This window comes from Falco peregrinus, chromosome 2 (genome assembly GCF_023634155.1).
Source record: "Falco peregrinus isolate bFalPer1 chromosome 2, bFalPer1.pri, whole genome shotgun sequence".
Classification (NCBI taxonomy): Eukaryota; Metazoa; Chordata; class Aves; order Falconiformes; family Falconidae; genus Falco; species Falco peregrinus.
The window spans coordinates 52366551-52382562 of record NC_073722.1 but is presented as its reverse complement, the minus strand read 5'-3'; the positions used below and the strand labels follow the sequence as shown (position 1 = coordinate 52382562).

The following is a 16012-nucleotide window of genomic DNA, read 5'->3' as shown; positions in this document are numbered from 1 at the left end:
AACTGGAAGTGGCAGCAGCATTTTGTCAAGTTGCTAATTACAGCAAACACTGTTCAAAATTCTTACCAGATTCACCACTACTTTGAGCATATAAGTGAATGAGTACTGCACTGGATACTCATAATTGTTACTGAAAGACTTTGCAGGAGTTCCGTACAATGAGTCTGTCTACCTGGAACTTTGAGAAGACGACAGCAAAGTAGTCAGAGAGCAAAGAGCTCTTCCAAAGGTGAACAGAATGGTGTTACACCTTCAATAAACCCAGCTGAAAGGTCATGAAAGAAAAAGAACTCCAAGTCAAGTACGGTATTTAAAATTCACATTAAGATCTATTTTGTAGGCAAAATGATGGGCTGGCAGTTCCCAAGAACAGTGGAATTAGTTAAACAATTAAGTACTGCACAATAATTTATCACTTTTATACAAAGTTTATTAAGATGTCCAGAAGAATAAATCTGAAAAACCATGTAGCAAACAGTAATTTTAATTCCAGACTACAAGGCAACTTAAAACACCTCAAGCATTTATATAGTTAACAAATACAGTGATAATTGCGATCCCTGAGCAACACTGCATTTTAAATATCATAATAAACAAAAGTTACTCAAATGTACCTGTGTATGCAGGTGTAAAATTGTTAAAAAAATGTGTAAAAGATGAAGACCTGAAGATAAGCAACTTGCCCTTTAAGATGTGAAGTACAACTCTTTTTGGAAAACTAAGTATTACATTTAAACAAATCAAGCTGTTAACTTACTCTTACAAGCTACTTAACAGTAGTGCTAAATGTATTTTTGTTTGACTGATCCTTTGTCTTGCATGCTGACAGCAACTTTCTTCCTTAATGAAATGGTGGCAGCTAAAGACAACATGCGTCTTTTTCATTACTAAACATTTCATGTATTTTGTATTCGCAATGGTGTGAATTTGAAAGTCAGAATGAAGAACAGTCTCCTCTAACACTCCAGACTTCAAGGAACAGTCACAAGAAGGAAATTTTAGCAAGTTTCAATACCCAGCTTCTACATTCTCCTCTCTTCCAAAAGGTGTGGAAGTATTTAACACAAGGATCTATATAAAATGGTCCAGCAACTGACTGGTGTCCATTTCCAGATACTTAAGTGTCTCAGCCAAGGTGAACAGACAGACAACGTTACTTTATTTTCCCAACTGTGTATGACTATATCTGCTTCTTTATTGCTGAGGAAGAAAAATGGCAACTTCACTAACAGGCACTGCTGAGAATGAAAAGTTAATTTACAGAAGAAAAACATCCTGGATACTGAAAAATAGTGCATACATCAAAAGAATTTACTTTGTGCTCTTAATTTCTTGTGTAGTGTTAACATTGTTCATTATATTGCTGGTTAATCACAGCTTGATCATCCATCTTTTGCTGTGGACAAACTGTTTTAGCACAAGCAAAACCTATTTGATAGCACTGCCATATGTCAGCCAGCTTTCTAGGCCCTTACCCCATCCATACCTTTTTTCAAACACTAGCAGATACAAAGTCAAGACATTAGGTAATAAAAGTATTTCCTATGTAATAACACATGTAACATTAGAAATTTAATAGCTCAAGAAGTGTGTCCTGTGTCATCTATGAGCAAGTTCACAAGTACAAACACAGACTCCAGCTAACAATATTTTTTTTAGCTGTCAATTCAATTTGAAAGAATAGTGTTAAAACCCCACAACACTTGAATTAAGTATCAATTACTTTCAAACCAAACAACATGCTTTGAGCAGGAAGTTGAACTAGGTGACCTCAGAGACCCCAGAGATGACCTTTAAAGGTCCCTTCCAACCTGAACTATTCTATGATTCTATGACTTATTACCCATCTGCTTAACACTAAAATATAAGCTTTACAAAGCAGCAATGAAATGCGTTACGTTACTAGAAACGAAAAACCTATCATTCAATTTTTTACCCATCGGTTGCTTTTTCCCTGCCACTGGCTGACCTATGGTTATGTCCATCTGATTTATAAATCGGGTAGTCTAAGAATTATGTATCAGAGCAAACAGTATCGGAGCAGTATTAGAAATAATAAAAGTACTGGAATGTAACCAAAGTGATGTCCACTTTGCAGGATAACAGTTACTTGAGTCCTTCACATGAAGCTGAAAGAAAAAACAAATCCAACTTTAACAAAAAAGCTGTGAGGTCATATATACTGCACAAGCTATGTATTGTACTAATTTGATATTGATTAGTTAATGATTTTGCACCACCAAGTAATAATTTGGCTCTAATTATTAGGCCAGCAATTATTTGGTCTAATACAGAATCAATAAATTCTGTATAACAGCATTTACTTGGCTGTTTAAATAGAAAACCAGAATGTTTTCATAAGGTTCAGCTGTTCCATCTTTAATTCACTAGTACTTCTTATTTTCTAAGTACAAATTAATGCAGAGTCATTGTTCTAGTCTGTTAATACGATCGGCTCTAACGGAATTAAATGTGTCCTTTCTCCACATCCTTCCAGTGCTCAGACAGAACACACAAACATGATTTAAAGAAGTTTGCATTAACAAGTGTGACTGAAGCTTCCAAACTACAGTAAAGAGGTTCTGAATTAAGTACTGTATTTTTCAGAAGTCTATAGGTGTTGTCAGAGTATGACCTAGTTAATTACCTCCTTAAAAAATCAGCTTTCTTGATATCCAGAAAATAGGGAAGGGTAATGCAACACTAGTTTCAGCTTCTTTATGCAAAGAAATTCAGTGTTTCACTGTCCCAGCCATTAAATATTTTTTGCCCACAACTCTGGCACTACAAGAGCCTACACTCAAAATCCAGCACTGCCTCATTCTTATTGCTGCACTCATAAAAGTGCTGAGGGAATTCCTCACTGGAAAGGATTTGTGATGGCAAGCAAAACCAGACTTCCTCACATTTCCTTGAGAATTACAGCAAACAAGACCTGCTGAATGAATCACTTCAGTGGACGACGTAAATACCTGTGATACAGGGGACCATCCCTTACCCTATTTACTGAGCTGTCTTTGTTGTCTTCCTTAAGCTTTTTCAGTTTCACAGGATTTGTGAAATATTCACATTTGAATAGTACATCCTAACAGAAGATATGAGAACCCATTTTCAACACGACAGTTATTGAGAATGATTTTTTTCAAGTCAAAAAAATATCCAGTTTTGCCTTTGAAAGGTTGGGTTTTTTTCGGAAGAACAAAGAGCAACTGTTATCTGGTAGTTTTCCATATAGCAGGTTCATCTGGACTGTTCATCACAGAAAATGAAAACAGCATACCTAAAGACAAAGATAAGACAAAGACACTGAATCTTAAAAAAAAAAAAAAAGGAAAGAAAGAGAGAGAGGGGACAGTTGCATATGGATGTTAATAGCTTCTCCCCTTTGCTATCAGGTAAGCAACTTTGCTAAGAAGTTTTCCCAGTCTGGGTAAAAGCTGCAGATATTGGGCCTATACGCCCTAAACCTATCCATTCTCACTAATCACTTCTTCTCACCATCCAGAACAGAATCTTAGAGGAGAAAAAAAGGATATTCTTCCCCTTAGGATACTTGCATGTTCTCCAGTTACCCTATATACCACAAAACGTCACTATTCTAAAAGTGTACACAAAATAGAGAAGGAATCCTTAAATGGTCTTACAATCCTTAAATGTCTAACAAAGCAGTTCATACAACAAGACAAATATTTCTGTGTGCTTAAACAATTCTTTACCTGAAGGACTTATCCCAGGAGTGACACAAGCATCACAAAACCCATGAACTGAATGAAGAGCAACAAAGGTGTCATAAACGACCAGACGGGCCACAAGGCAATGTTGAAACTGGGAATAAAAGCAGGATTTTTTTGGTAAATTCAACTGTCAGATTATGGAAATACCAGGTACACAAAAAAACAACATGGCATAAGAGGAAATTAGATTTAAATGACTCAACCTGGAAAAATACTTGTCTATTCATGGAAACAAAACAAAAATACCCCAACACGTACTTACTAAATTAGTAGTTTAGATTACTATTTACTGACAACTCATCCTAGAACTTCAGTAGCTGCTGCAGATTTTTACACTGAGAAAGTCCAATCAGTCTCATCAAGAGTAAAGATAGCTTTTACTTTCAGAATCTCTGTGTATGAAGCACCTGAAAAGAAACTACTCTTGATTTTCCCATGGCCACACAGGGCACCTGAGAAAAGCCTTAATTTGTACTTGCAGTCAAGCAGATTTGAGTTAACTGAAGAGAAAGGGGGAAAATCAACTTATTTAACAACTGAATTAAAAGGATTATACATTTGACTAATACTAAACTACAGTGAACCTTTATCTTCTTTAGCCTTCCTTTCTTCCCAGTATTGCAATAAATACTGACTGATGTTATTCAGATACACGACCTAAACAAGAGAGAACCAGCTTTCATGCAGAGAGCAAACAAATATACAGGCACACATGTATATCGTTTTTTCATTTGCATGCACATTTGCTCAATTCTGACTCCTATAATCTCATAAAGTAGCCCTTACTAAAAGTACTGTTCTCTGACAAGATATAAACCCTCAAAGTTCATATAACAATATTTAGAAGTATAAATTCCAGTATGTTTGCTATTTATAGATTGCTTGATAATTAAGAACTCTGTATTAGAAACTGATCAGGCATCATTTTTTCTCAGCTTGAGACTACACCTTTGTCTTTATTTGTAAACCTCACAAATACTTGTCAGAGGTGGGGAATTTACACTAACAAAATTAAGGACTTCAGTTTTCCCATAAATTTCCAAGACAGAAAAGACACGTACATTTAATACACAGTTTCAACAGTTGCAACTCTCGCTTTGTAGATGAATGTTTAAAGTGGAAGAAATTATGCTACACCGAACTGGTATTGTCACCAATATGCTTAAAATTACAAAAATTACACTTTTTATAAAATGAGCCCATTAACACAGTTAGACTTGTACAGGTTTAGCAGAAATTTGTAAACAGTGTTCAAACTTACCAAACTGCTGCTGCAATAAAGGTAGCTATTGTGATATTTATCAGTGCTGGGTACTGTGCATCATAATCCTCAATTCCACAATACCACTCAAGATACAGTATGCAGTAAAAGGCAACAGACAAACATGCAGCCAATAAACAACCGCCAGAGGCGAGCCACCAACTGCGGGGGGGAAAACATGGTAAAGCACGTTAAGCATGGTCACACTGCATTTTGCACATTAATCTTCATTCCAGTCTAGAAACAGAACAGACAACATCTGTTAATTATACAGACTAGCCTAGAGTCCCTGTAGTTTTTTTTCTTAAATTACTTCTACAAAACATTTCTTGCACTTCTAAAGCTGATATAAGTAACTAATTGAGTTTAATTTTGTAATGCTTCATTCCTGTCATTTACTTTTTCACTCAAATATTTTGGAAATGCAGTGCAACAGATCTTGTCAGTGATCTACTATACCACCACACCAAAAATACTTTGTCAGTAATGAAATAAAATAGGCTCACTTCAACTGTACTTCTCACTATAAATTACTGATTTTTGTGCAACAGAAATGTTGCAGAAAGCTTTAATAAGGTTTTATGTTTATGAGCTCTCAAATTTAACAAAGAAGCATAAAGATTTTTCTTTATAGCAGCTGAACATAGAGAAATACAGGATTTCAAACTCCACATCAAGAAAACTGGGTATGTGATTATTTAGGAAGATGCACTTTTGAGCCTGTTTGAGAACATACCTGAAGAGTAAGATGGGAAAGATAACTTGGGAGGAAGATTTAATAAAATCTTACACTTATCTGAATGAGTATTTAGCAAATAAAAATTTTAGAAAGTGAATCCTTATTACCATACTTTGATTACTAAATTACAAAGGGTAATCAAGGATCTTCCTGCTTAGGCAACATAATACTTGCTCTGGTATGGTACTGCAAATACCGCATGCTATTTTGGTACCACAGTACTCCAATTAAGAAATCTACATTAAGAGCGCAGTTGCAATAGTCCACCTAAATAAGCAATGCAGGGAGACAGGGTCCTACAGGAAGCTGATGGGGCCACCCAAAACTTTGGTCACAGCCTGGAGTCACTAGTTTGTATCTACAGCCCACTGGATATAGGGTGTATCTAGACCAGCCTTTGAAAAGCAGCTCCAGAGAACCTCACAGCACACAGCAAGGCCCTGTTCAGCTGCCATGTACTGATACAGTAACGACAATGAGAGAGTTTTAAAAGCACTTGCGGTGAAGCTATCTAAAAATATTTAACAGCCATCAATCCCATCTAAAATAATTTAATAGAAAATAATAAGAACAGAAATAGAAATTAGTTCATAGAAATTATTTCAGTAATCTTTTGCTGATCTAACTCAAAGAAGTCTAGAGAACTTCCAGAGAAATTAACTTGATTTTGACACTTAAAGATTCATTTCAGCTTTTTTTGACTAAAAATCAACCCCCCAACACTTTCAACAAAACAGGCAGTGATTTCTTATACTTCAGCATAAACTTGAAGGTACAGTATTAAAACATCCTGCTATTAGAACAAATTTTGCTTGTACACAGACGGCTCAGTAGAGCCTAAAGAAAAAATGCTGTAGCAAAATTTTAAGCATTGTATTTACTTAAAAATTAGTTTAATAGTAACAATTTAGATGGTCATCTGGTCCAACTCCCTACTCAAGCAGGGTCACTTAGAGCCATTTGCCCCGGACTGAGTCCACATGGTTGAGTATCACCAAGGATGGAGAGAGACTCCATGACCTTCCTGGGCAACCTATGCCAGTGCTCAGTCACCCTCACAGTAAAAAAAAGTGTTTTCTGATATTCATAGGGAACCTCCTGTGTTCTAGTTTGTGCCCATTGAGTCTGGTCCTGTTGCTGGGCACCACTGAAAAGAGTCTGTCTTTTATGTGCCCTCCCTTGAGACATTTACAAGCATTGCTAAGATGCCTCTAAGCCTTCTCTTCACCAGGCTTAACAGTCCCAGCTCTCTCTATCCCTATTGCAGACCCTGTTACCCAAGATTTAAAACACAGTATTCAGATGTAACAAACTGTATGAAAGATGAAAAGATGAAAACACAACTTTCTTTGTAAGAAAAGGTACCTTACCTATTTGCTTGAAAAGTTTCTGTAATAGTTTTAAAAAAATCAAAGTAGTATGTCACAGCAATTGATGCCAAAATCCAGAATGCAGAATGAATATAGAGTCTGGTAAGAGGCTTCCTCTTCTTCTCTACAGCTGTAGACTCTTCTGTAAATAAGAACATAATTACAACACTAAAGCCAGTCATTAAATGGAGTATAATTATAGTTACGTAAAACATGATGCTTTATCCTTTTAATTAATTTCTCTTCGGAGATTGTTACACTCGGTACAATACACTTTGTATTACAGAGGAACCATTCTAAAAAACTCTGAATATTTCCTGAAATAAAACAGAGTAAGCAAGGTACCCTGTGTTAAAGACGATAAGGCCGTAACAATCAGCGCACACGGTGTCTGTGTACCCTTCTAGGAAATTAACAGCTGACTAGATTCTGTAAGGGTTATTTAACTGATTAAAACCCTCCTGGTGTTATGAAAACATTTTCATTCATCTGGCATATGTAAAGGCAGGTTGGTAATTTCCAATTACAAATTTATTTGTAGCCTTTTTTGTTAAAGCTTCCTATTTTGAACTTTTATCACTGTAAGTTACTGGCGGCCCGCGTGCCTCCAGCAGCATTAACGTGTGGCGACGGCTGCTCATGCATTACCCACGGACGCGTGAGCATACTCACAGCTCTGCTGGACTTTACAGGCTTTTTTATTTCCCAAAGGCTTCCTCATCAACTACAGCCTGGGTCTGAAGTATTTAAGCACTTCATTCCCATGAAGAAATCCGCGGTTGCAAGTTTTTTTGCAGACAACTCGCGTCTCCCTTTTTACATCCAGCTCGCCGCTCCCACCAGACACACCTGAGGGAGGGCGACCTGCTGCAGGCGCGCAGTGCCCCGCCGGCGGGGCGACCGCCCCGTTACAGAGGAGCCCCCTCGTCCCACCGGGCGCAGGGCCCGGCCCCCTCCCCGCTCCCGCCGCGGCGGCGCTGCTCGGCCCCGCTCCCCGCCCGGGCGCCCGCCCCACGCCGCCCGCCCAGCACAGCCTGGCTCGGCTCGGCTCCGCTGCGCTCCCCTCCCGGCAGCATCTCCGCAGCCCCGGAACCACCCACCAGCCGCTCCACCACCCCCGAGAGGCGGCTGCGGCAGCAGCGGGTCGCGGGGCTCTGCCCCTCGCCGCACACCGCGCCGGAGCCTCGGGACAGGGTCCCCGCTGGCGCCGGCCTCCATCTTGGGCCGCTCCGGCAGTGACGCCAGGGGGCGGGAAGCGTGGCGGCCGCGGCGGCCGTTGGCGTGAGGGGCGGCGGCCCCGTGTGTAGGGGCAGAGGGGGCTGGCGGGCGGTGGCCGCGGGTGCGCCGGGAGCTGCCGTAGCGGGTCGTCGCGTTGCCAGGCCCACGGCTGGTCGGAAGGCGAGTCGGAGGGGCTGGGGGCACGGCGCTAGGCGCTGATGGAGCGTGGCTGTAGCGTATGATGTGTGCAGATGGGCAGTGGCTCACTAACACATTACGGATCAACTGTACTATAAATCGCATTAGTCCCCATTGAAAATAGCGAACGGAGTGATGTAAATCCACCTGCCGGAGTGAGGACTGTTTTATCAAAATAACTACGGAAAACAGAGGGAAACTGGGTGCATATAAATACTTTGCGCATCGCTTTTTGCAGTCCTGTTCCTCAGGTGCTCCTGAGGAAAAATGTGTGGAAAACCCCAGGTGGTGTGACACAGCACTGGTTTAGATGGTACAGCAGTCAAAGACAAAGCTCTGAGAGCTTTCAGGAACCATTGGAATCCTGTAATGCTGGGTAGTGCCACTTGTAACTGAGAATAAAAACCACATTTACAATGCAGAGTAGGTAAAAGTTAAATAAACTAATAAAATGGTAAAAGATTGTTTCCGTTCTGTAGCTGAATTCTGCATAACTAGATACGAAGTCACACCAGCATGTTTCTGCAAACAGAACCTTGGGACTTAGTTACTATTTCTTTCTTGTTATGGGCAAACTCAAAACTACTAAATCATGTTGACAGATCAGTATTAGGTTTGGTCATTCTAAGAATACTATAAATATATGTACCGTGTCTTTTGGGGTATGTTCATTGGATAGGTAACATGCTTTTTAAAATTGAAATTTGTGCCTAATAGTAATGATTTCTTAGGCAAATTAGATTATATGTGTGGTACTTAAAAATCCTGTGCTTTCTTAGACAAAATCATGTGTGGCATAACGTTCCTACAAAGGCAGAAATCCCACGGACTACAGAATGGAAGCCCCAGTCCGATACGGCACCTGTTACAGATAGCTTTTCTTTACAGTGTAATTAAATGTAGAAATCGTCAATAAAAGGTCATATTATTGTAAGGTAGATTGAAGGAAAAATATATTTCAGTATATGGGTTTTATTTACCAAGATAAAATTTATAGTCCTTCTAGCTGTATATAAAGTTCAAACCCCAAATGTTTAATAATCAGATTATATTTTTCCTTTTAGAAGGCAAATTATTTTGCATGAAAATGGCAAGTGTGAGAAGTATGTCAAATTTTCACTTAGCATGTGCATTCTTTGCATATTATGTGGCATTTATCACATAAAAGCCTTGCAGATACTTCCTCTGTAGTTTCAGGTTGAGAATACAGGAAAAGCAAAAAGAATGGACTGTAGGCTCTGGATAAATAAGTATGTATCTTATCAGTATACCTTAAAAAATGTTAGGTCATCCTAAGGGTAGAAACTAGCTGGTAGAAACTAATGAGGGTACAAGCTAAACTTGCTTTGACCTGCACTGTTTTTAAGCAGTTCTAAACCTGTTGGGTACCTAGTGACCTTATCAAATGCCCTTTGAAATGGGTGGAAAAAAAACTGGGAAAAGTGTTATAAACTAATAGATCTTCTACATATATAGCCTAATTCATACAGTGTTACAGCAGGTTTAACTCGGGAGACTTACATCAGTTTAACTAGTGTAATGATGAACCCTAGAAGTACATAAGACTATGGTTTTTCAATTGATTTAATTATCACAACTTTTTCTTACATTTAGTTTTTGAACCAACATTCACATTTTGAATTGTAGGTGCTAAAGTAATGGAGAATTTGACTTAATCTGTGTATTCTGCAGTTAGAAGAAAAATAGCACTGGCTCTCCACTTGTCATATGACCTGATATGTAGATACCTTGCATTGTATAATCTACCTGGAGATGTTCTTTTCAGCAGAGGGGCTGCTAACAGTAATTTATCAGGAAAAAAAAGGATTATATTTTCCTAAATACCCTATCGTCTGCTTTATAGATGAGTGATGTACTAGGGACAAGAGGAGCAAGGCTTCTGGCTGTTCTTCATTACTGTACATTGAGTTTTGAGTAAATTTAGCCTAAAAGATACATGAATGGAACAATTTTTTTTTTCTCTGCAGAAAGCCAGGCCTTCATTTACACCTGAATTTCATATGAGACATGTCATTGTGAGTAGAAATTGTTTTCTCAGCTTGTAATTAGAACATGGCTTCATATAAGGGCCAACCACATCATAGTCTGTAGTGACTACAGTAATTATTTTTTATTTAGTTTGGATGATTATTTTGAAGTTAACAGTTCCTGGGAGCCTTTGAGCTCTGCTTTCTTAGCAAAGAAATAGAGGTTTCTTTGTTTTATTTCCTTTGAGTGAAACGATTACCTCAGCCTTCACTTTCTTGCTACTGATTCAAATAAGAAAGAAAGGAAATCTTCATGTACTTTCTTTGCAAAAGCTATTCATAGGAAATATCTTTGATTTAGATGTAGCAATTCAATAAATACGTATGCTTGAAAAGGTTAAGATCTGTTAAGTGTTGTTAAACTGAAGGCTCCTGTTTACCTACAGAGTAGGTATTGTGCAAAGAGCTGAAATAAGAGCTTCCCTTCACTGACTCACTATTGACCTTAACAGAGACTGCTCATGTTCCATGTTTGCAGAGCAGAGATGTTTTCTGTGATCTTTTCACAGAGCTTCTCTGATTCAGAAATTATTAATCTGTTAAAGAATAGATAGCAATCAGGAACTGAACTGAAACTGTTACAAAATGAACAACATAATTAACAAAGCATCTAAAGAATGGGCCTGTTACGGATAATTAATTCTTGCAAGTTAAAGTTTAAGAATCCCTGCAGAAATGCTTGGAAGTATTTTAAAATGTGATGCTTGATCTGATAAATTTAGTTAATAGTCTGTGAAAGGAATTTGTGAATTTGAAGATTCTGTGAAGGAAATGTACAAAGGGTAGATTTTGCAGCATTTTTTTCAGCTGTATTCCTGGTCTCTCGCATAATGTGAATTCTTCCCACATTTTGAGAAACTGACTTCTTTTAAATAGAAAATAATGCTTTGTAAGTTATTTGAAAGTTTTTAAATATTCAGGTTTTGCAGTTATAAGTGAAAGCTGAATTTTGCAAGCTAGTTGGTTATTTTGAAATTAATTTTTTTGTTGCTTGCTGAGTATTTGATATTTACTGATTTGTTGCTTTTATGTTGATTTACAGGTAACTCTTAATGACACACAAAAGTGGAAGCTTTTTATGTTGCTTGACTGGATACATATAAATTTTGGATTTAGACTTCCCAGTTAAATTCTCACTTCTAGAAAGTCAAATTAGTTTTCTACTATTCTAGCAAATATTTGTAATTTTTTCCCTGTTGCAGAAGTCAATAGCTAAATTAGCCCAAATGTTATCTGTTCACAAAAGACCTGAGTGGCGTTTTCTTCACTTCTTATCTAAGTAGGGCTGGATTCTCTCTCCCTTTGTTCATTTTTGGCTGAAGTAGGTTGGATGCAGTGCAGGCATATTCTTCGTTTTGAGGAATGATTGTGCAGTATGTTCTGTACTTTCTGTTAATGGACTAAGCAATAATAAAGTGAGTAGTAATTTGCTGCTTATCTTGCACTATCATGAGTAAAAGTATTGAATAGGTTGAGATTCTTAATCCTTTCTGGATGTTGTTCTTGGAGTAAAGCATTGCATATTCTCTCTCACACTCAGTAAAAAAGTAAATGCATCGTCTAACTGATCTAGGTAAGAAAAAAGGCCTTAAAATAGTACTACAGTTCTCTTGCTTTCATTTGGCATTCTTTTATTTTAAATTCAGTACAATGGAAAAAAATCAGCAAAGGACTTAAAAGCGCTTGGTGTAAATAATGTAGTGCAGATCTGAGAAACAACTGAAGGTTAAAACTGAATCAACTCTGACTGTAGTACATATACAAACTATTGAGCTTATGTTGAATTCTCATGCGAGTATTAAATTACAGTGCAGCCCTGAATTGACTTTCTTTCCTTTAGGAAGGAAACAATATATATAATAGTGTGTTTGATACCAACAATGCACTATATATAAGCATGCAAGCGTTTGAACTTCATGAAGGAAAAGAAAGCAGAAAAGATAAAGACAGTTAAAAAGGTGAAGAGGGCATCTAAGAGAACAGAAAAAGAACACACCACCTAATGTCATCTGATTTTTCTATGTATGCTGTTCTTCACCTTGAAAGTTGTGTGCAAGTTACAAAAAGGTAGCTGTTCCAGAACATTACTTTAATCTGAAGTATCTGTTTGATGGGAGAGCATTTAAACACTGTCAATTGTCTTGATTAAAAACTTTAGGTACCTTCAATGTTTGACTGTTGCCTTTTGTTATAATTGGCATTAAGAATATAAAATGAGAAGACTTTTCATTCCAGATTGGATCTTCAAATGTGTAAACAAAACCCATGAAGTAAATCTGGATAAACTATTCTCCTAGAAGTTGCCAAGTAAATCTTCCTTCCCCCTCTCATGAATCATTTAGTTTCACTTAACTATGCGTACTTTCTAAGGGAGTACAATGGCTCTCAAAATGTTTTCCTAAGACTACAGTTTAATGATACAAAGCATTTGGCATCAATACCTCGGCTGTAATTGTTCTTGACTACTCAATCCCCAGTAGTGGTATATAATACCTCTCAGTTTGAGGATTTGATCTGGTTTTAAAAGCCTGAAAAAATGCAGGGGGTGGCAGAGAGGCAAAAACAAATGGCCAGATGTGGGAGGGTAGGAAAGGCAACACTTGGGAATTGACTGAAACTGATTTCCTCACTGAAGAAAAGTCTGTGCAACCATACATCTGTAACAATAAGAATTTCACTTTTAGGTTGTTTATGAACGTTCTAAAGTTTGGGTGGTTTGTTTGGGGTGGTGGTTTTTTTTTAATAACATAGATCGCAGATCTAATTCACACAGGAAAGTATGAATTGTGTGAATGGGCATTCAAGTTTATTATTCATCAAAGGTTTGCTCTACAGGAATAGTGCTCTCTTTAGGCATGACACTTTATTTCTGTGTTGATAGAGGTTAGCATTTTTTTTTTTAGGCTGTGGTAGCATATTATCTATTGTTTTGGAGATGGTCTGGTCTGGAGATGGGTCACTGCCTGTGATTTGGCTGCTGTACTGAAGCAGGGACAAAGCTTCTTGGGCACGTGGACCTCACTGTTAACAAGATTGGAAAGCACAGATAATCTTTGCAATGTCTTCAGCATAGCAACATCTCACTGATTTATGTAGTGTGGAATTCAGCTCATGCTGCTTGCCTGGACTATTTTTCTGTGCAGTCCTAAAAAAAATAAACATGAAACAAAGCTCTTACACATTTCATTCAGGTTTATAAGCTGTTTTTCTTTACCATTATCCTTCACAGTCCATTACCACTTGCATATCCTGTAAGGTCAATTTTTCATATATTTTGATCTGGCATTGTAATTGGACAACAGAGTTACAGGGAACACAGTGCATTACTGTCAGAGAGAGAAGGGAAGAGAGAAAGATGTTTGCTGGTATGAAGACTAAAATTCAGCAATACCTCAATTTGAAATTTTAGCTGGAGGACAGTTGTACAACTCCTGTTATTGTTTTGGCTTATCTGCTTAACACAAACAGGTCTTTAAGAGCATAGACTGAGTTCCAATTTTTTCTTCTCCTAGAAAAGTTTCCCAATGCTAACCTCTGAAACTGCTGAAGTTCTGAAAGTTCACCCCAAAAAGCTGAACTTTCAAAGGTGGAACAGGTGAGACAGAATGGTGGCAGCAAGAAGGGAAAAGGAAAAATATTTCATGGTGTGAGACAAGGAAATTGTAGGAACAAACAGTCCCTAAAATGTCTTACAGTAAATGGTAGAATGGATAGATGGAAAAAAAAATCAATAAAATGCTCTTAGTGGAAGAGATGTCTGTACAATTTAGTAAAAGCTTTTATACTAGCAATGGATTTTGAAGTCCAAGGCAGAAATCTAGGCACAAGAGTACCAACAGTGCTGGCTTACAGATGAAGCACTTGCTTTAATGGTAAGAAAGAAAATTTAGGAGAAAATTCTGGTTCTGTCTCACCCGTGAAAAACATTAGACTTTATCACATATGGATACTATACAGTATCAATAGCTGTGCATTCCTCCTGGAATTCCTTATCAAGAGTCAAAGGCCAGCAGAAGGGCAGAAAATCAAATGTATAAGGGTGCACTTTGTGCTTTGTATTTATACATTAATGGCTGTATCATGAGAGTTCATTATATGGCTCCTGCAAGGAAAGAAGGAGTAAAAATCCCATGCTTTGAGCCATCTGTCTGTAATGCAGGCAGAATTCTGGTGTTACTTTTCATTCAGTTTGTCACCTAAGTGAGATGTAGCGTCTTGAAGATTTTCAGGTGGGTTTCGTGCTGTGTAAGAGGAAGATCTCAGTATGTTTAAAAGCGCATTTTTTCTAATAAGCAAATATATGTAGGAATTTAGCTTGACTGTAATCAGGTCTCAATTAGGATTTTAATACTAATTTAGTTTGAAAATAATATAATGGGTAGGCATACCCATTTTCAAGTAATTTCGGGAACTATAAAACTGTTTCTGTAGGATGTCAGTTATTTTCCTTCTGCTGTAACTCATATACAGAGTTAAGTAGGAAGGGCAGTTTGGTACAAAAGATCTGAAGTGAAGGGCAAAACCTGCAGTCTGTTTGAAAGATTGGACAATTCTAAATCTTCTAGAATAAATTTTAAAAGGAAGGCTAAATAAAAAATAAGGTGGTATCTTTGAGAAAGGACTAAGCTTTGCGGTCTGCAATCTTACAGAAAAAAAGCCCAATCTAAGCAAAAAGCTTGAAGGTTTTTCAGCCCTTACCGTGTGTGACTGTAAAAGCATGAGGATTTGGGTGCAAAAGGAATTGTGTCTTAACAAGTGCAAAAAAAGGTTACTACTAAAACTTCCTCTAGTCCAAGTGAAATGTAGAATTCAATATAAAGTAACACTTCCTGTAAAAGTACTCACGGGAAACAGAATATGCTGCTTTTCTTGGCTGGTGGAGCAGAAAAGAACTTAGAGGATTTATTCTTGGTTTTTCTTAAAGGCTAAATTGGGAGAAGAAAGGAGTAAATGTTGAATATATTGATTAAGATATCTTGTAACCTGTGAATACAGCTCAATGTACAGAACAATATGCCTTTTTTTGCTCATCTCACACGACAAGTTTAATATTTGCTCTCTTATTTCCTTAATAAGGGTGAGCGTTACAGCTTTAAAAGTTTCCGAATGAAATCATGTATTGGGTGTCTGTATCCTGTGGTCATCAGCTATAAGCTGCTACTCATGTTGGGGTCCAACTACATTGTACTGATGCAATCAGATTATAGCACCAGGTGGGAGGATTGGTTTTCACTGGGAGAAAGAAGAATGAGCTACTCTAATGCACCAGTACGGTGGAAGGCTGAGCATAACAATTAAGTATCTGTACTTTGAAGCTCTTTTCTTTCAGTGATTAAACTCCCTGCTTAAATGCTTATGCTATACTTAAAGAAAGCCACTAGCTTTAAACAATTTTCTAATTTGCATACTTCTTCCTTCCCTGCCCTGCCACCAAGACACACAAT

General features: G+C 37.7%; 1 protein-coding gene across 2 annotated transcripts; it reads right to left on the bottom strand.

Moving 5' to 3' along the window:
* Nucleotides 1–408: 408 nt before the first annotated feature.
* Nucleotides 409–9061, bottom strand: TMEM128 (transmembrane protein 128). Of its 2 annotated transcripts, XR_008745781.1 has the most exons (6): nt 8205–9061; nt 7105–7246; nt 4996–5157; nt 3717–3825; nt 2999–3280; nt 409–2129 (listed from the first exon to the last, which is right to left on the bottom strand). XR_008745781.1 is itself a non-coding variant. In XM_055795755.1 (5 exons), the coding sequence occupies exons 1-4, from the start codon at nt 8623–8625 to the stop codon at nt 3726–3728; spliced, it is 825 nt and encodes a 274-aa protein (XP_055651730.1). In that variant the 5' UTR covers nt 8626–9056; the 3' UTR covers nt 409–2129; nt 3717–3725. The 2 variants fall into 2 exon arrangements, 1 of the variants encoding a protein (XP_055651730.1); XM_055795755.1 differs by lacking the exon at nt 2999–3280 and having other exon boundaries at nt 8205–9056.
* Nucleotides 9062–16012: the final 6951 nt, after the last annotated feature.